A 20,496-nucleotide genomic window follows, 5' to 3' on the forward strand; every position below is an offset into this window, starting at 1 on the left:
GGAGAACCCCTTAATATTCTTACCTTAACTTCACTACTATAATTGACATTTTATGAACTTTGACTTTTTAAAAGGTTAACTTATAAGGTACAAGCAATTTGTGCTTAATTGCCAGAAATGAGTGTTCTCTGGGCTAATACCTTCTAATTTTTGCCAAGAACAATTCTGTGACTTGTGCAAATTATGCATGTTTGCATAATTTCTCTTGTTTTGCATAATGTTTCAAAACATTATTTTTATGATATTCATAGTTTGGTTTTGCTAGCTGTGGAGGGAGACAAAGAGCTATGCACGACAACAAAGCTCCACCCCCAGTGACTAGAAATCTTTGGGTCAAACCACATGTTAATTTCAGCATGCAATTGCCCTTTACAAATAGCAGCCGTGGGTGGGTGGAGGAATCCAGATCAGAGCCATCTATGGCAAGTAAACTCCTCTCCTTCCAAACACAGTCCTGATCCAGATCAGGACCCTCATGGCTGCTTTTAGCACCAATCACAGAGCAGGACCTAATTTGTTCTTTATGTAGCCATTTTTGGACTTCTGAGATTTCAGCAGGCACTCTCCATTCACTTTCAAGCATAACGTCACAATCATAAGGGTACAAAACTTGACCTTTAAAAAAAGAAAGCAAAGTTTCTTAGCACACTTACAACTTCTTATAGCACAGTTATAACTCAGGTGATTGCTTTTGGGACAAGTAGAAGGGATAGAGGAAGCCAGTTCAATTGACTATATGGTTCAGTCTTAGAAACAGAAATACAATGGTGGAATCCCAAGAACTGTCCAGCTACTCCACATGCAACCCTCTACCCCTGCTGCATGGCAAACCAGTTTTGAATTGGGAAGTGGAACTTAGAGAAGTAACTTAGGATAAGGGTTATAGCTAGCAATTCCAACATGAACACAAATTGGCAGGAGAGCTTTTCTGGGGCATCCAGTTGGTGTTAAAGAACGTCATGCAATTTCTTAGTGCCATCTGCTGACCATATGCAGATAATCTGTGAAAAACTGGTCCCTTTTTAAATACGACTTTAAAAGTAATACTAATAAGGAAAGGGTTTTTCATAGAGTGTCAGTAAATGGCTGGCAGATAGCCATTTACTGTGCGACATCCTTTAGCATAATCGGAGTGCCCCAGAAAACCACTTATTGTAGTTTGTGTTCATGTTAGAATAAATTGCCATCCAGATAGACCCATGCTATGAGGGCTTTCTGTCCAAGAAAAACAAGTCAAAAATCCAAATGCATAAACCCTAAAGTAGGCCTCTGGATCCTAGACAGTACATTCACTTTAGGTTGATTGGCCTGATTGAAACTGAGTTGTCAAGATGTTATTTATTTGTTTGTTTGTTTGTTTGTTATATTTATATCTCACTGAGTCTTGTATTGTATGCATAGATAGTTGTATACTATTATAGTATTACTAATTAGTATTTTGTATTAAATATATTCAGAAGATAGAAATTAAGATATAAATTCTTTTTTATGCTCAAACTGATATACTTTGATTATTCTAACTTCAAAATACCAATCTGTGTGTGTGAGAGAGTGTATGTGTGATTATATACACACGTATTTTATCTTATCAAACACATGTTTGTGATATAAAAGTAATTTACTGCTTGCTGATATGGATAATCTATCTGTTCTGTTTAAGTTGAACTATAGTGCCACCCAGTGACGATTTTTTAAAATGAGATAATCATGTGACTATAAAGACTTGGTTAGCTGTGATATGTATTCTAGTAGTCAGTAAGAAAAGTGAATTAAAAGAAATCCTTGCAAGTAGGTCCAGAAAAGTCACTGCCCATGTAGATTTTCAGTAGTTCACAACACTTGTTACAAGCCCACCTGTCATTTGTTAGTACTGTATATAATAAAGGCCTGGAATAGAAAAGAAACCCACTGCACTATCAGGGGCATAGCTAGGGAAGAGGGGGCCTGTGATCGCCCCTCACCCTGGCGGCCCCTTGGAGTGAGGAAAATAATGAAGAAAATAGGGAAGGATAGAGCTGGGGGCCCCTCAGGAGCTGAGAGGCCTGGGTTCTTTGAACCTACCCACTCAATTATAGCTAAACTCCTGCCCCATATAGAAATTCTTCTTGGTCTCCTGGGAGTTCTCCACACAGCATGCTTTACTGTGAGTTTTCTGCAAGGCTTTACTGTGAACTCAAAAGTTATCCCAAAAATCCTACGCAAAAGGTGGATTTTTTTACCCCACATATAAATCAGGCTTCACTCTAACGCTCAGTGAAAACACCAAATAGTGTGTGAAGTGCTCCCCAATAGCTCACAGGGATTTTGGGGTAAATCTGCCTGATATGTGAATGTACACCCTCCATTCCAGAGGAGATGTGAGCTAAAGGGCTTGAAACTGGCTGGTGGGGATTCTTACTTGCTAGAGGAGATGAAGCTATTTAGTCTGTGCTAAGCCACTTTTTGGGGTTGGCTTCTGAATCAGTGCATGGATATAAAGTTTAATTTGTTGAAAACAACTATTTTGATATAATAAACTTTCTGTATTTGTTCTTGAGCATAATCAGCAAAAAAAAAAATTGCTTTGAAGAAGTACTGCATTTCCCCATACAATCCAACATGTCCCTATTTTCCCATTCACCCGAACCGGAAAATAAGGACATGTTTGCAAGTATGCTCCCCTATAGTGCCATTGTTTCCTTTTGTTGTTGTTGTTGTTAAAATTATATAACCTGCTACAAATAATAGTAAGCTTATTGGTTATAAAACATATGTGACTTAGTTTATAATTGGATTTTCTTTATCAGGTACATGAATATTTATTGTGGGCCTGTGTGTGCATGGAATCATCAGTTCCACTTTTAGCCATACACTATTTGACATGGAGAACCACTCTTTATGCTGCTGTTTGCCAGTGTTATTATGACTGCCAGGCTGGCATGTATGGAGAGGTAGTAATTTATAATTATCACTTGCACTCTAATTTTCATTAAAACTGTCCAGGATTTATGTGAAAGCAAACTGCTCCTGAGAGACTATTAAAGAGTGTGTAAGGGAAGCTTTCTTCCCTTTTTATTGCTTTTGCAGGATGGAAGTACAGTTTCAGTCAATACTGTCTTTGAATATAAGAGGCTGGAACATTGAACCTGAATCTCAGCCTAGAACATAGAGTGGCTGCCTCAGGCTCCCCTCCCATCAAACCTGTGGAGCCAAAGACAGTACTGGAGTTGGCTGTGATGAAGGATTGACCCATTGGTCCTCCTCCACATATTTAAGCCTCTTTGTCTGTGCACCCAGACTTCTAGCATCTTGCTACTGTAGTAACTGATGCGGATGTCTTCGACCCTACATTCCAGGTATCTGCTCTCTGCCCGATCTCTAGACTGTTTTTGTTTGAGTCCACTCTGTTCATTCTCCCTACCTGTTCTACAGCAACATTCTGTCCAGTTGTGCTCCCTCTGTCTATTTATCTTCTTAATCATCTGGGTCCTGGATGACCATCTTAATCATCTGGGTCCTGAGTTTTGAAGACTTATGCGTAGAGAATTATAAACTGGATCCCAAATATCCCCACTGTTGGCTGTAGCTATCCACTAGAATCTTCTAAGCATTGCTCCCTCTCCTACCTTGGATCAGGCCCTTGGATGGGCTTTAGAGTTCTGAATGCTTGTTGATCTGGATCCAGATCCATAAGTATGGGGTTCTGCGCCTGCGCAGGAACCACACAGTAGCAATGCTGCAGCTTGTCAAGGTGTCCAAGCCCCGCCCCTAAGCCTACAGCATGCTATTTAAAGGTCGGCTGGGCGCCATGTTCCTCAGTTCTTTTCTGACTGCCGTTGGGTTTGGACCTTGGTCTGTTGCTCCTCATCGAAATAGTTCTTCAACTTTATTTCTGTTTGTGAGTTCATTCTTAAAAAATAAAAGGACTGTTATTTTGGTATTTGACATGTTTCTGGCTGATGGGCAACAGTTGATGTTTTCTGACTTATTTCTGGCTGACAGACAACGATTGGTGTTTTTGACCCTTGGAACAGACTTGACTTACATGTATTGCCCATTGATATGGCTGAGGAAAAACGGAGCTTTAAGAGGTGTAAGGGCTGCAAGGCGAAACTCCCTCTAAAGCTCTCCATGAGTTGTGTCTCATTTGTTTAGAAGAGCGTAATGTGTCTACTTGCAAAATTTGTCTGTCTTTTTCAAAGCAGACTTGGGCACTTAGGCTATGTACTGCCATTTACAATGATGTCTTAAGCCCATCTAATCAGGGCAAATCCCTCCCGTTGACCTCGTCTTCAAAACGCCACCGAAAACACCTTCAACATCGAAGCCTCTCAAACCATCAACAACAATTTGGACACTGAAAACTTCCAAACTTTTGACATTGACCACGACCTTTTGGGGCCCAAAGTCACCTTCTGGTTCAAGTGAGAGCTCAGGGCTGAAGCCCCAGAAGACCATATCAAAACGATCAGCCAATGGCTCTTGTTCTTTGATACCGAAACAATCGACTTGACACGAGATCGAACACCATCTCTGTCAGATCTGCAACAACTATCTTCGAAGCCTATGTTGAAGCCGAAGGCTGCCATAGACATTGACCCATCAGATCCCTCAACATCGGGGAAGTCACCAATGCCGACAGATCCTCTTGATGCTGACTTCCCTCCAACACTGATGTGGTCGACATCAAGAGCTCTTCTTTGTCTCCAGGACCGATGCCGGTTGCCTCATCAGCTCTGTCGATGGAGCACCAACGTGATTCGCCTTTAACACCAATGATTCCGGCTTCATGCTGTCTGCTTTCGACATCAGCATTACATACTCCAGTATTGTCGGCATCGAGGCAAGTCTCACCACATTGCCAAATACTGATGCCAACATTCACTGTCGACGAAGAGGAGGAAGAAGTGGACAAGAATGCTGGCTTGCATCCTACAATAGCACGCACATTGCTATTGATATTGGACTCCTCTTTGAGTACCCCATCTACATCGACATTTAAGGGGTTTCTCCCAACCAGTACTGAAGGATCTCGATTATGTTCAGCTGGCTCAGCCACAGGCAACTACCGTGTCAACTGCTCAACTGGAAAGTCCATCAACCTGGCGTTCTTGTGGGTTTCCCCATACATCTGCAGAAAGCATCACCCTTGCTATGACGTCCATGGGATCCTGTTCCTCGGGTGCACCGTATGATTAGCAGAAAGAAAAGCCATGGAAATCTTTTGCACCAGGATCGTACAATCAGATTCCTTCCTCACTGACAATTGCCACCCTGGCTAGTGGAGATGCCCCAAATAAATCTGTTATGTATGCATCTGAAACAACACAGACCTTACCGCCGACTGGAATGTCTCAGACAATGCAGACAACCCCTTCGCCAGTCAGGACTGTAGGTACTCAAACACGGGCACAGTCTCTACCAGTAAGGTCTACCACAGAAACCCAAACAGATATTCCATCTTCCGCAACTGGGTCCTCATCAGACTATCATGGATCCTCTAGTTTTGAATCCAATCCTGCGGATGCAGATAGCTTAGTGGATCCTCCCACTGATGTGCCACCCTCTACCTATGTTTCTCCAAATGAGGAGATGAAAGCTTACCATAGGCATGTAAGAGCCATGGCAGAGGCACTAGGCTTAGATTTGAAGTCTGAGCTTTCTACAGTAGACGACCCTGTATACAATTTCATGATTAGGTCACAGGCTACTCAACCTGTGGCTCTTCCTGTTCTACCTGCAGTATCCTATATATTATCCTTATACCTGTAATACCCAGGGGAGTGAAGTGTGCTTGGGAAGTACTGCATACATCCACTCCTACCTCTAAGAGACTGGAAAGTTTGTATCAAATACGAGAAAAGGATAACACTTATCTTTTAAAACATCTGGCACCAAACTCCCTGGTAATCGACCATGCCACCACGTCGAAAACTGGGAGATGGCACACAACCTCATCTGAAAAGGAAGGAAGGAAGTTAGACCTATTATGGAGGAAAATATACTCCACTTCATGCTTGTCCATTAAAATTGCAAATTACTCGGCCTACACAGCCAAGTACAATAATGGTTTATGGGAATCTCTTCAGGGATATTTAGATAATTTGTTACCTAAAGAATTAAAAAAAAATCCAGCAAACATTAGAAAAATCAGCTGGACTTACCAGACAACAGTTAAGCACAGCAAAACATCTCACTGAGTCGGAGTCTCGCTTCTTGGCTGCAGCTGTCACACTGCAAAGACATGCATGGCTATGATCTACAAACCTTCAAGGTGACATGAAGGATGAAATTGAAGGCTTGGCCTTTGATGGGAAAGGCCTTTTCAGTGAAATAAACGACTCTACCATGGAGCAACTTAAAAAATCAAAATGTACTGCAAAGGCTTTTACCTCTACACCATCAACATCCACTTATGGGTCAAAGAATCGGCCTTACACCAACAAACAAAGGCCTGGTTACAGACAAGATCAATGGGATTTATAGGAAACAATGTAATCCGTACCACAAGCGTCCTTACCAGGGGAAGGGCAAGAACACTCAATGTATCAAACAGGCGGAAACTCAGAAGCACCTTTAGGTACAAGACTTCCCACCGACACTAAACTCCTCCCCAATCCCATCATCAGGGGCATTACCATCTTTTAAAAAACACACATTTATATTCCGCTCTTCCTCCAGGGAGCCCAGAGCACAACAACCCTGTGAAGTAGGTTAAGCTGAGAGAGAAATGACTGGCTCAGTCACCCAGCAAGTATAATGGTTGAATGGGGATTTAAACTCAGGTCTCACCATCAACAACCTCACGATTCCACCTCTTACACCAGCACATGAGTCCATCAAGCTGGCATGCCATGCCCCTGCATAGCACTGCGTAACATTGGACTGCTGGGTCCTGAAAATCATATCCTCGGGATACGCCATAGAATTCAAGATGACCCCATACTTTACAGGAATGAAGTTTGCTTCACCATCCCTGTCATTGCAGGAAGAAGTAAAGGAGTTATTCGAGAAGGGTGCAATTACCCCTGTGCAGTGGGCACACAGACGGGAAGGTTTTTACTGCTGTTATTTTTCAGATCCCAAAGCGGGATGGCAGAATCTGCCCTGTCATGGATCTACGCCATTTGAACAAGCTGATATGAATCAGGAAATGTTGAATGATAACGTTGCAGGAGATCCTACCACTTCTCTGTCGAGAGAATTGGCTTGTAACACTGGATTTGAAAGACGCTAACTTTCATATCGGCATAAGATAACAACACAGGAAGTACCTGCATTTTACCGTAGGCAAACAAGTGTACCAGTACAGTGTCTTATCCTCTGGACCTTCAACTGCCTCAAGGGTGTTTACCAAATGTATGGCTGTTGTGATCTTCTATCTGAGGATGTGGGGTAATGCAATCTACCCATACTTAGATGATTGGCTCCTGACTTCCAGGGACTGAGGAGAGTTACTTTCTCAGATGCAATATGTTTTAACTCTCCTCCAAGACTTGGGGATCCAAGTCAATTGGAAAAAGTCCCTTTAGAACCAGTACGTGTCATCAACTACATAGGAGCAGTACTGAACATGGAAACCAGGAGAGCATACTTACCCAAAGAAAGATTTGAGTGCATCAGGGACCTGATCCAGGTATTCCGGCGGCATCTGACACAACCGGCTCAGCTAACCCAGTAACTTCTGGGCCTTAAGACATCCTGTAACACGATTATACGCCATGCACAACTCAAAATGAGGAAACGGCAACTATGGTTTCTTTCTTTTTTCCATCCAAATGGAGACAGCACAAGCTTCTAGAAATACCATCACAAATACTACACTCACTGTCATGGTGGCAGAATTACCAGAATCTGCTAGAGGGAGTTCCTTTCCAGGCTGCATCTCCATCAGTCTGGCTGACAACAGATTCATCTCTACTGGGATGGGGTGCCCACTGTGAGAACCATCAAATATAAGGCAAGTGGACCCCACAGCAGGCCCAGTTGAACATCAACTTCCTGGAGATGCTGGCCGTCTTCCAGGCAATTAAGGCCTTCCTTCCACTACTACAAGGCAAAGTCATCCAAGTACAATTGGACAACACCACTGCCCAGGCTTACATCAATCGCCAAGGAGGAACAATGTCATGGACCCTGTGTGCTCTCAGCGTACAACTGGTGCATCAGGCACCAAGTGTTTCCAATAGCCAGCCACATAAAGGGCTTGGACAATGTCCTAGCGGACGATCTAAGCTGCATGTTTGCATGGCAACAGCAACATGAACGGAAACTCAAGAGGGAATATATTGCTCCTCTTTTTGACCTGTGGATGAACTCAACCATAGACCTGTTCGCAACTTCGGAGAACACGAAGTGCAATCGCTTTTGCTTGAGGGCGGGACACGGCCCTCAGTCTCTAGGGGATGCTTTTCAGGTGGACTGGACTCAAGAGATACCCTACATGTTTCCACCACGTCCCTTGATAAGTTGAGTGGTGGCACGTCTCCTGGCTTCTCTTACATCATGCATCCTAGTGACTCCATGGTGGCCAAGGCAACCATGGTTTCCTCAGGTACTCAAACTGTCAGGAAACCATTACCATTGTCTGCCTCAAGAGCTAGATATCCTGTCCAGGATGATGGACACGTCTTCCACCCAGACGTACTCGCACTCCGTCTGACGGCATGGTGAATTGTCTTCTGAACAACATCTTGCTTAACCAAAGAAAGCCATCAACTAGACGTAACTACTTTGGGAAATGGCTATGTTTTAAGACCTGTGCCAGGGCGCATGCTTTTCTACCTAAACGAGCTACTATAAAAGACATACTTTATTATGTTACGCAGGGTTTGGCTAATGTGTCCCTAAAGGTCCACTTGGCTGTGCTCTCTTCCAGACACCTGGGATGTGATGGCAAAACACACCCTGATGTGAAGGCCTTCTAGAAAGGAATTATCAACGTGTATCCACCTATTCGTACTCCAGTGGAACCATGGAGCATTTCCTTGGTACTCTCCACATTGACTCAGAGCTCATTTGAACCTATGGCTACTTCTACCATCAAACTTGTGACTTTAAAAACAGTTTTCCTACTCGCTATTACCAGTGCAAAGCATGTAAGTGAACTTACAGCCTTAAGGATTGATCCCCTTACACCAGGATCTATCCTGATAAGGTGCTGATGCATATGGACCTGGACTTTTTGCCCAAGATAGTGTCCAAGTTCCACTCCAATCAAGACATTGTGCTCCCAACATTCTCCAGGGAACCATCTACACCTTTGGAATATGCGATGCACTCTCTAGATGTATGCAGGGCACTGCTGTTCTACCTGACATGTACGTAAAGCCTTTAGATCCACCAAGCACCTCTTACAAGGCACCTCTTACCTCACCTGCCAAAGGCGCCTGCATATCCAGACAATGAATGTCCAGCTGGCTGGTCGAGCTCATCTTGCTGACCTACAAGTTGCGGAACATAAAACCGCCAGAAGCGGTCGTGCCTACGCTTCATCGGCTGCACACCTATTTGGGGTAACTTTCACGGACATCTGTAAAGCAGCAACATGGTCCATGGAGTTACCTTTTGTTAAGCATTATGCCATAGATGTGTGCTCTGCTGCTGAGGCGAGCTTTGGGAGAAGTGTTTTGAAGTGGGTGTTACAATGCACCCTCCTCCACTGCACCCTCCTCCAAGGGGAGCTAGCTAAACACCCATACTTATGGATCTTGATGGATCTTGATCCAGATAAACAGGTTGCACACCTGCAACATGATCTGGTAGAGATCCATCAACATCCATAAGACCCTCCTGGACCACCCCTCTGCAGTAGTGCTCTGCTAAGTGCGTACCAATGTGTAGGCCATTCTGTCGATGCTAATGAACTCACCTACTTATCCGGATGATCGTCCTTTATGGTGGTCATCCAAGAACTGAAGAATATGGTGCCCAGCCTGCCTTTAAATAGCATGCTGTATCGTGGGGGTAGGGCTTGGATGCCTCGATGAGCTGTGACATTGCTACCGCGTGGTTCCTGCACAGATGCAGAACGCCATACTTATGAATGTCGATGGATCTCTACCAGATCATAAGTTACAGGTGAGCAACCTGTTTTCATTTGGACTCCTACTCAAGTTTGGGGAGGCAGTATTACCATACCTACTCCTATACCTATGATCAAGAAGGTAATCTAAAAAATACTAGTTTTATATGTTTTTGTTTTTATGTGTTAGATATTTGCACGCCGTGGTTTGATTAAAATTGATGAACTAAAGCAAATGGAGAATATAAGTTCTTCACCACTAAGCTTGGAAACAAAGAAGAAATTCAAAGAAGCCACTGTGAAGGTATGCATATTTTATAAAGACAATAGCATTTGGATAGGTAGATAATGTAAAATAATGATTTATACATTTCTTCTTGGTCAGATGGCAGCAATGATCTTCAAAAGATCAGCATTTGAACCCAGAAGAAGACCAAAAGGGATTTTCCGACCAAGACCGAAAGCTAATTTAAGAGAAATACAAAATGTAAGTTTTAGACATCTGTGGGCAGTTTTCTGCTTGTGTTTAACAGTAAAATAATGTAGTTCTACACCCACCCACCCAGAATCCGTCTTTGTGATCAGAGATGAGCAAAATACTCAGAAAAAGTATTTTAGATACAAAATACCTGAGAAAATGTATTTTAGATACAAAATACTTGGTAAACAACCAATAAAAATACAAAAAACAAAACAGTATTTTAAAATACAAAATACAATGCCTGAAAAAAGGAAATGCCCTGTTTCTTTTTGCTATGTTTCTCCATTCCCACCAACCTTACCCCATTTTCAAAGGAACATTTTAGGCAGTCCTTATAACTCAAATCTCTCAGATACCATGTGATTCAGACACATTTCCAGTTAGTTTATGCTTGGGGACATGTTTACGTCTCAGTTGCCGGGGGTGGGTGGGTGCGGGGCACATGGGAGGAGAGGTCTTGTGGTAGCAAGCATTAATTCTCTCTTTTGCTAAGCAGGGTCCACCCTGGTTTGTATTTGAATGGGAGACTTCATGTGTGAGCACTATAAGATATTCTCTATATGGCAGGCCTGCTCAACAGGCCCCCCAACTGTTTTTGGACCACAATTATCATAATCCCCAGCCACAGTAGCCAATAACCAGGGGTTATGGGAGTTGTAGGCCAACATCTGCAGGAGGGCCGAAGTTGAGCAGGCCTGCCTTAGGGGATGGGACTGCTCTGAGAAGAGCACCTGCATGCTTGCATGCAGAAGGTTCCAGGTGCCCTCCCCTCCCTAGCAGCAACAGAGCTGAGAGAATCTTCTGTCTGCAATTTTGGAGAAGCTGTTGCCAGTCTCTGTAGAAAATAATGAGCTAGATGGACCAAGGGTTTGACTCAGTATAGGGCTGCTTTCTGTGTTCCTATGGCTGTGTTCCCAGGACAGACACAGGTGTTTTCATCTATATGTATTCATTATTTATATTTCTAGAAATCACTCTTCATCAATAATTGATCACATAGGTTTTTAAAATGGAATATACTTTTCACTCTGTAAATTGAAGTTGACAATCTAAAATAAAAACCAATTAACTTTTTTCATAAATTAAATGAATCCTCCGGTAGAGCTGCCACCAGTCTTACTATAAGACAAAACTCACATCAAAACCTTCCCTGTTCTCTGTAGAACCAGAGTTAACTCAAAATATAGCCTTCCAAGGGGGTGAGGGTGGAATTTGCATCCCAATGTGGGTGTGCACTGATCACTGGAAGACATTAGCCTGGTCATTTCAAAATTGTCAAGCCACTTATCACTTGCTTTTCTCCTTGTTATACTGCTTCTAATCAGAGAATTCTAAAGTGAAAGGGTGTGCCTTCTAAGAATTTGCTTGCTGAGTGGCTTCAAAGACAACACAGGACTGACTGGGTTGTTCAGTTGACTGATGAACCTGAGCATATGAGCTTGCTGATGCTAATGGGCTGCTTGCTTGCAAAAAGAAAAAAGAAAAGAAAAAGAAAAAGGCAGCTCCTGAAGCAAAAAACCCCCAAAGCAATTAGCTGTATTTTGGTTTTGATAATGTACCTGTATTTTAAAAATACAAAATACCTGAACAAATGTATTTTAGATACAAAATACTGTTCTGAAAAATATTTTAGATACAAAGTACAGAAGTATTGAAAATACGTATTTTAAAATATGTGTATTTTAGATACTGCCCATCTCTGTTTGTGATGATCCCTGCCTTGTCCCAAAAAACTACTTTTGAAAAGTGCATGTAAAGATTTACTTGTACTGCTTTATAACTTTTCTTGAGGAACACTAGTTTAGTTTAATCCCTTTTTATAAATTGCTTGCACTTTTTGGGCATTGGCTAGGGATGTGCATGAAACGGATTTTGCCATTTGTTTCAAGCTTGAAATAAATTGCAAAATCCTCAAAACAATTCATCAAAACAGCAGCCAAGCCAGCTGTTTTGACGAATCAACCTCAAATTGATTTCAATCATTTGCGTGTTTCGGCCATAAGGAACAATGGGGAACTTCAAACACCCCATTGTTCCCCATGGTTAGTTCCTAGAGACACCAAAGTGGGTTGGGTGGTAGGGCATGATGGGTGTTACCCACCACCCAGCCCACAAAATAAATGGGCAAGTGGACAATTTTTTTAACCTTTCACAACACCCCCCCCCATAGGATCCTGTGGGGGTTTGGGGGAAAGGTTAAACATTTTTTGAAAGCCGCCTGCTTGCCTATTTCTTTTGTGTGTTGGATGGTAGGTAGCATCCATCATGCCATACTACCCAACTTACTTTGGTGTCCCTAGGACCTAACATGGGAACAATGGGGTGTTCTGAGTTCCCCATTGTTCTCTATGGCCAAAAGACACTGCATGCACAGAGTGTACATTGCAATGCATTTTGCGTCCCTACATTGCAAAACACTGTAGATTAGAAGCACACAGTAAAAAGGAATCTGTCCCTCCCAACACAGAACACACATTTTTTTTTCAAACAGTCCAAAAATGGCAAAAAATATTACTGAACCAGAATCCATTGTTAGCCACAGTGCCTGCACTGCAGTAACATCATTGGCACACATCGATCTCTCACACAAAAATATGACTCCATCCTTACTTTCTAGCAGTGTAACAGCTGCCCCAGAAGCACCTTTAGCAGCAAGTATAGTCATAAGCTCAACTACAGCAATGTCTTCAGCCACATTTTGACTGAGTGAATACACCTTGAATGCAAATCACAGAGCAGACCAGAACAGTGGTCTGCTCAAGTTATCAGACCACTAAGCACAAGTTAGTCTGGACATGGCTCAGCTCACAGCAATCACCAAGAAAACATTACACACACACACCCCTGAGCTGCCACTGTCCGTTTCTTGCCACAACACTAGCTCAAAAACAAAGCAAAGCTCACAAACAAAGCAAACCACAACTCAAGGAAGGCTGGCACACAAGTTCTACCGTTGTCAGTCTGAGATGCAAGAAAACCAGATAGTTATAGCAGCAATAGCACAGCACATTATATTCAGTGCTGAGAAAACCACAAAATCAAACTTTCCTTCCATCCTGCCTGCTACAGAGAGACAGGACAGAGCAGTCATGTCCTGATGGACCAATGGACAACAAACAACGCTTCTAGATTCTTACCATGAGAAGAACTCTTCTTTCTTCTCCTTTTATCCAGTGTGCATCTCTGCCTGCCTGCCTGCCTGTGTCTGGATAACACCATGGCCTCAGATTGGTGCTGGGCACCAATGACAGCCTGATACATGGGTTAGGGCACCAGTCCATTTCATTGCTGGCCATGGTGATGGCATGCATGCATGTCTGTGTGTGTCAGCAGCAGTAATGGCCAGACTGTCACACATCTAGTTTTGGGGTTGACCAGGGTGAGGTGAGCTGCCAACGGTGTTGCAGTGAGTAGGAGTGACCATGAGTCACTCACCCTCCATGGTCAGCTCTGGATAGCCCAGCAGGGGGAGGATGGGCTTCAGGAAGGTCAGGTGCTCTACCAAGTCAGCATTCACGCATGCATGATGCAGTGTCACCATGTCACCAGCCATGGAGAACACCTTCTCGCTCTGGATGCTAGTTGGCGGGCATGAGAGGAGCCAAGTTCGGCCAGATTTGGTGACACGTTGCCCAAAGCTGGATTGGCTACATCTCCTGGCCTACCACTGGCTCCTGCAGGTACTGTAGAACACACTGCTCAGCACTGCTGCAGGGCTCGGTGAGCTTCTACTGTACCCCTGGCAAGGTGCCAAGGAAGCCCTCTGTGAACCACTGGGTGTAACGCTGAAGCAGAACTACTGGTTCACTTGGCACTGCAAAGGATGCCATGCTGCTGGACTAAAGTGGTGGTAGTGATGCTGCTACTAGGGGTGGACTGCACCCTATCAGTAGGTGCTCCAGCACCCTCCTCCTGATTATCCACCAGTCTCCTCTCAGCTTGTAACCAGGAGGTCCCTCCACCGGGGCAGCTCATCAGGGGTGACAGCTGTACCCTTCATCCTTGGGTCACATAGGCAGGACAAAACATGTGGTGCTGATGCACCCAAGGGTGTCCTGAGCCAATCCACCACTCTAGTCATCAGGCCACTTGCCAACGCAATTGCTTTCTCAGTGGTCAGTATGGTCTGGAACTCACCCATCATCTTCACGAGGAGAAGAGTGACGGGCAAAACCTGGTTCAGCATTGCTGTCTGGGCTCACAAGCTGTTTTTGGCAACAAAGAATGGATCCAATGCCGAGGCCACCTCAGGAATGAGACCTGGTTTGGATAGGTTGCACACTTCCAAGCCACACCTCCTTGCCAGGGCATGGCTGGCAGGCTATTACTCCTGCTGGAGCAAGAGAAAAATAAGCGTTCCACCAGAGCTTGAAACAGGGTTGTTTTCAGCTTGAAACAGGCTCTTTACTTTAAGGACATTTTATTTCGAGTTTGAATTATTTGAAATGGTCCATTTTGAGCTTGAGTTGATTTGAATTGAATCTGCACATCTCTAGCACTGGCTTCTACTATACTATGGACAGTGTAATTTTAAAGTGCCTTATGAACTCTAGTATGCTACTCACAGTTTTATAGGGACCTATTTACTTTATTGTGATTTATTTGAAATATAAGCTGTTCTTGACATTTTATTTCTGTTTTTATGTAGACGCCTTGGCCGCGCACAGTTTCAGAAAGGCTTCTGATGGAGATATTTGATTGCAATTCATCTCAATTTTTTGCCATCCTGGAAGCTCTGTTTGATAAAAATAGGCGAACACTGATCCCTGCTCCTCCTGTTCCCGATGAAGTGGAAATTCGTGATGTGGTTTCAGAGCTCTTTTTTGCAGGCATGGATATTCTTGATGGTAATTGGATAAAAAGAATTCTCTGATACAAAGGAAATAAGCATATGAGCATTTAATTGCTCTATAGAGCAGGAGTGGGCAAACGTGGCCCTTCACCTGTTGAACTACAGCAGCTTGGCTAGGAATGATGGGAGTTGTAGTTCAACAATGGCTGGCAGGCCAAGTTTCCCACCCCTGCTATAAAGAATAGTTCATTAATAACAACATTATAATGAAAATAAACTTAAATCTTTTGTTCTTATTTGTTCTTTAAGTTAAACTTTGGTATATATTCCAGTATTATTGCTAAGAGGAAAATTATAGTAAAATACACAGTAAAATATATTTACATGACAGTAAAACACATTTTTCAAAATCCAGTCTGAAGCCTGCTCTGCTTTCTTCGTGGAATCTAAAGGCTGTGAGTGGAAGAGAAATAGCTGCTGTTGTAGTTCCACACACAGATGCACAAGTGCTAGCACAAGAATTTGAGTCATGTGTGAGGCAGTGGATCAATCACAGTGCCTACATATATACATGTAGGCATTATTACATGTGAAATTACTGGCTTTGTTTTCTTTGTGAAAGGTTCTACCACAGTCTGCTTGCCTGAAGCCAAAAACTCACTTATTGAATAGTAGGTAGTGGTAGGGATGTGCTAACCGGCTCACCCCTGAGCTGGTTAGGCTGATAGAGGGAGGGGAAAGTTCCCTCTTTAATCTTTAAGAACACGCTGCTTGGTGGAATAGGGGTGACAGCGGCCACTGCGGGGAGGGCAGCGAGGGCTGTGGTGGCCTTGGGGAAGTTCGCCCTTTAGTCTTTAAAGGCCGTGGGATGGGGGCAGCAAGAACTCCTTCCAGCTCCCCTCCTGCCTCCCGAATGGAGCGCGGGCTGGTCTGCAGCCTGTAATGGGCCTTTCTGTGCGTGTGCAGCTGTACTGCTGCAGACCGGCCCATGCTCCATTTGGGGAGCAGGAGGGGAGCTGGAAGGAGTTCTTGCTGCCTCTATCTGACAGCCTTTAAACATTAAAGGGGGAATTCCCGCCTCATACCACAGCCCTCACCACCCTCTCTGCAGCAGCTGCCACCCCCCATCCCACCACATAGTGGCATATTTTTAAAGATTAAAGGGGGAACTTCCCATGCCCCCCTCCACTGCAGCCCTCGCCACCCCGCAGCGGCTGCCGCCATCCTGCCACACAGTGGCATGTTCTTAAATATTAAAGAGGGAACTTTCCCCTCACCTTCTCGCCGCCCCCTCTCCCACACCATAGCCCTTTACTTGTAAAGGGAAATACTTGCTGGATTCCCCTTTACGAGTATGACCGTCAAACCATCAAGCAGGCTTGACAGCCAGAATGGGCTGGGCCCGGCCTGGGCTTGTTCGAGCCTGAACCGAGCCACCAAGGGGCAGTTTGAATCTAGTTTGGATTCGAACCAAACCGGGCTGCCTGGTTCCGTGCACATCCTTAAATGGTGGATTTTTATTTAAATGGAATGTTATTTTTTCCGCTTAGGCATTGTCATTGAAGGCAAGTTGTACTCAGGTGGGAAACCTCTGTTGTTAAGTTTTCCTGTAATACATTTGTCACAGAACACATACACTTCTGACATCTTATGACTGACAATATAGAATGCATGTTTTCTGACATGGCTAATGTTTAAATACTTAACTGTAATAATAAAATAAAAATACTGGTTTCAATAGAGGGAACTCTTGCCTGACTGTCAGGCTATGGCTTGGGAAATAATAAGCAATGTGAGTCAACATATATTGTGTTGTTATGGAGAAACATTATATGTTTCTTTTAATCAACATATAATGTAAATATATTTCCAAATATTACAGTTTAAAAAATCTTGTGAAATGTTCTAATATTTCATTTTATCTAAATTGTCTATGTTGGAGGTGGGGGCAGCAATGTACAAGGAAACATGCCCACAGAGTCTTCTGTTATAATAACTGCATCAACAACACTTATGCAGCATATATTAGCAGGTAAATTCATTGTTTCTATTCTTATAGAATAAAAGATATGCCTCAATAAAGTGCTTAGACAAAGTGCATGTTATGCTTCAGGGAGCATGTTGTGCAAAAGATTGTTTTGCTTCAAAGAAACATTATCTGCCAATTTTAAGGTGACCGTTGTATTTTCTAGAAAGGCCTCCTTCAGGTCTTTCTTTTACTTTTTAAATTTTATTTACACATTTCTATCCCACTCATCCCTGAAGGAGACAAGAGTGGTGTACATGGGTTATGTTTATCCTCACAGCAACCCTGTGAGGTAGGTTAAGCGGAGAGATATGTGACTGGACCAGAGTCACCCAGTGAGTTTCATGGCTGAATGGGGATTTGAACTCTGGTCTCCCTGGTCCCAGTCCAACACTCTAACCACTATCCCTCAGTAGCTTTCATTACATTTCCTTGAGATGGATAGACAGTTTGACTACTCTGCTGAGCACTTCCTTCATCACAGATTGCACAGTGCTTGCAATTTACAGGTCACCACAATCACAAATAGCAGTTTGAAGCTTGTGTATGTGAGAAATTATTCTAATGACATGCTCACCATCAGAGGCGCCCTTTACTTCCAGACCAAAGTCCAGGGCCTCCACACCACTGTTCTCTCTAAAAGGGATTATCAGATATTGTTCACTGCAACTTCCACCATCCCCAACTGTGGTTGCCTTTGGCTGGGGATTCTGGGAGTTGTAGTCAACAACATCTGGGAATCCCTGTTAGAGGGAACACCGGGGTCCTCCAAATCCTTTTTAGTTTGTCCTGGGTGGTGCTGGCCCACCACTGTGCTGGGTAGCTGTGACCTCTGCTTTAGAGACAGAGAGGGGAGTGGGGAAAGAAATATGTGGGATGGGTATATGCTAAGTTGTGTGTTGAAAGATTTCTGCTAATGCATATGTGTATAAATATATGTGTTTTATGTTCTTGTGAGTTCAGTTGCTGTTTGTGCCCTCAAGAACCCATGTGTTAAAAATACTGTCAGTGTCATGGTATGTGTGTGTGGCGGGGGAGGCTCCAAAGGCCTTTAGTATCTCTGCTCACCATGTAGCTGGTCATGAGCAGGATGATCATGTAAACCATCTTCAAGAGCAAGTTCAGTCCAGTTTTTCCCTGTTCAGTTGTTGAGTTATGTGATTCTGTGCTGAACTTGGCATATGATGAGGCAGTCATATCATTGCTTCCTTAGACATCCAGCTTGCAGTGTAAACCTCCTTTTGCAGCTAGGACAGTAAATGTAGGTAGAGTTACACACTGAATGGGGTAAAAGGCATATAATTCACCTGGCCCAGGAAACTTGATTCTTTTAAAGTAGCTAGGTAATCTGGATCGTGATCCGTTGCATTAATAATGAATGGGTTCTGTGCCTGCACAGGGACCTTGCGGATAGACTGACTAGCTCTTCGCAATGCCCCAGCCTGCCCTGCACGTGGTCAGTGCTTCCATTATTTTCGGCAGTTGGGGAGTCCTCCTATTCAGTTAACATCTCATTACTTATCTTGAGCCGTGGTACTCTTTTTTTCTTCATTCGTGCAACTGCTGCTAGGCTGGGCCACATTTTCTTTGTGGGAAAAGACAGATGTAAAATAGGAGTTAAGCAGCTCTGCCTTTTCTCTGTCATCTGTTACCATTTCACCATCTTCAGGCAATAGACCTACCACTTTCTTTGCCTTTCTCTTGTTCCAGACATATCTCAAAAACAATTTATGTTGCTTTTTGGCATTCCTTGCAAGCCTCAACTGAATTTGAGCCTTAGCTTTCGTAACACTGTCCCAACAGGTTTGGGCCACTCTTTTGTACTTTTCTTTGGTTATATGCCCCATTTTCCTGTACATGTCATTTATGCTTCTCAGCTGTTCAGAGACCACTCTCTGCATCCATGATGGTTTCTTTAGATATTTCCTTCTCATTAGAATTGTTTATGATTATGCCTCCAGTATTTTGCTTTTGAGGATTTCCCATCCATCCAGGACTCTTTTCTCCTTTTGGATTCTAGCCATGGAGTCTTACTTTATTTTTCTCTGAGCTCATTAAAATCAGTTTTTCTAAAATCCTGGATACATATTTGACTTCCTTTTAGTTTTCTCTTCCGTTGATATTATGAATTCTAAGATATAGTAGTTATTTCACCTAGGGCCCCTGCAACTTGTACTTCATTAACCAATTACTCCCTGCTGGTCAGGATTCAGTCCAGGATAGCCAATTTTGTTATTCCTTCTTCTACCATCCAAAAAAAGACATCGTCAGCAAGGCAAGTTGTGAAGGAATGAGGCCTGAATGAGACTCTTCTTTTTGTATATAAGATTTTATGTTATAATTGCGTTGTAATTGCCTTTCTCTGTGTAAAGAAAGTTGTGCAGGGATCAAATGTTCATGGCACCTGTTCTTCAGTTTGGTTTTTGTGGGAGATGAAACTGTACTGGTTTGATTTTATTGGGTATGTTTTGAAAAATGGAGGGAACAAGTTGTGTTGATTAGATGGTTTGGAAAAACAGGAGGGAAGTTAGAGTATATAAGGAGACTGCCTTCAGCATATTTTTAGTGCTAGTAAATTATTTTTATTATTATTATTTTTACATTTTATATCCCGCTCTTCCTCCAAGGAGCCCAGAGTGGTGTACTGCACACTTAGGTTTCTCCTCACAACAACCCTGTGAAGTAGGTTAGGTTAAGAGAGAAGTGACTGGCCCAGAGTCACCCAGCAAGTATCGTGGCTGAATGGGGATTTGAACTTGGGTCTCCCCAGTCCTTGTCCAGCACTCTAACCACTACACCACGCTGGCTCAATTAGTTCAAGGAGAACTGGAGAATGCAGTACAAGAGAGAGTGAAGATCAAGTGGACATCAGAGTTGAAAAAAATAGCAGTGCTGAAGTACGAAAGAAGGAAAGAGTTGCTGAGAACGTGGGCTGAAAAATCACTAGGAGAGAGCCAATCTTAGGGATGTGCATGAGCTGTTTGTCCACTCCCTTGCGGGGCGGGGTGGGGTGCTTTTAATAAACAGGTAAGGAGCTCCTTACCTGCTCTCCCCCTCCCCACCGCTTCCCCCCCCCCGCCAGCACTTGTTTTAGAAACAGCCACACAAGGCTGCAGCATTCCTTCCTGCAGCCCCGATCAGCATCAGCATGCAAATGACCAGTTCATGTGCACCCCAGTAATTTGCGACTGGGG

At 43.4% G+C, this 20,496-nt stretch overlaps 1 protein-coding gene across 5 annotated transcripts in view; it reads left to right on the plus strand.

Moving 5' to 3' along the window:
* CFAP54 (cilia and flagella associated protein 54) overlaps positions 1-20,496 on the plus strand; it is a 264,824-nt gene that overhangs the window by 17,252 nt on the left and 227,076 nt on the right. For all 5 annotated transcript variants that reach the window (XM_053252437.1, XM_053252439.1, XM_053252438.1 and 2 more), the window contains exons 6-10: positions 2,787-2,930; positions 10,194-10,307; positions 10,389-10,490; positions 15,133-15,331; positions 17,219-17,308. In XM_053252437.1, coding sequence (XP_053108412.1) covers positions 2,787-2,930; positions 10,194-10,307; positions 10,389-10,490; positions 15,133-15,331; positions 17,219-17,308 — 649 coding nt within the window. The remainder of the gene's footprint in view (positions 1-2,786; positions 2,931-10,193; positions 10,308-10,388; positions 10,491-15,132; positions 15,332-17,218; positions 17,309-20,496) is intronic.

Source organism: Hemicordylus capensis, chromosome 5 (assembly GCF_027244095.1).
Source record: "Hemicordylus capensis ecotype Gifberg chromosome 5, rHemCap1.1.pri, whole genome shotgun sequence".
NCBI lineage: Eukaryota > Metazoa > Chordata > Lepidosauria > Squamata > Cordylidae > Hemicordylus > Hemicordylus capensis.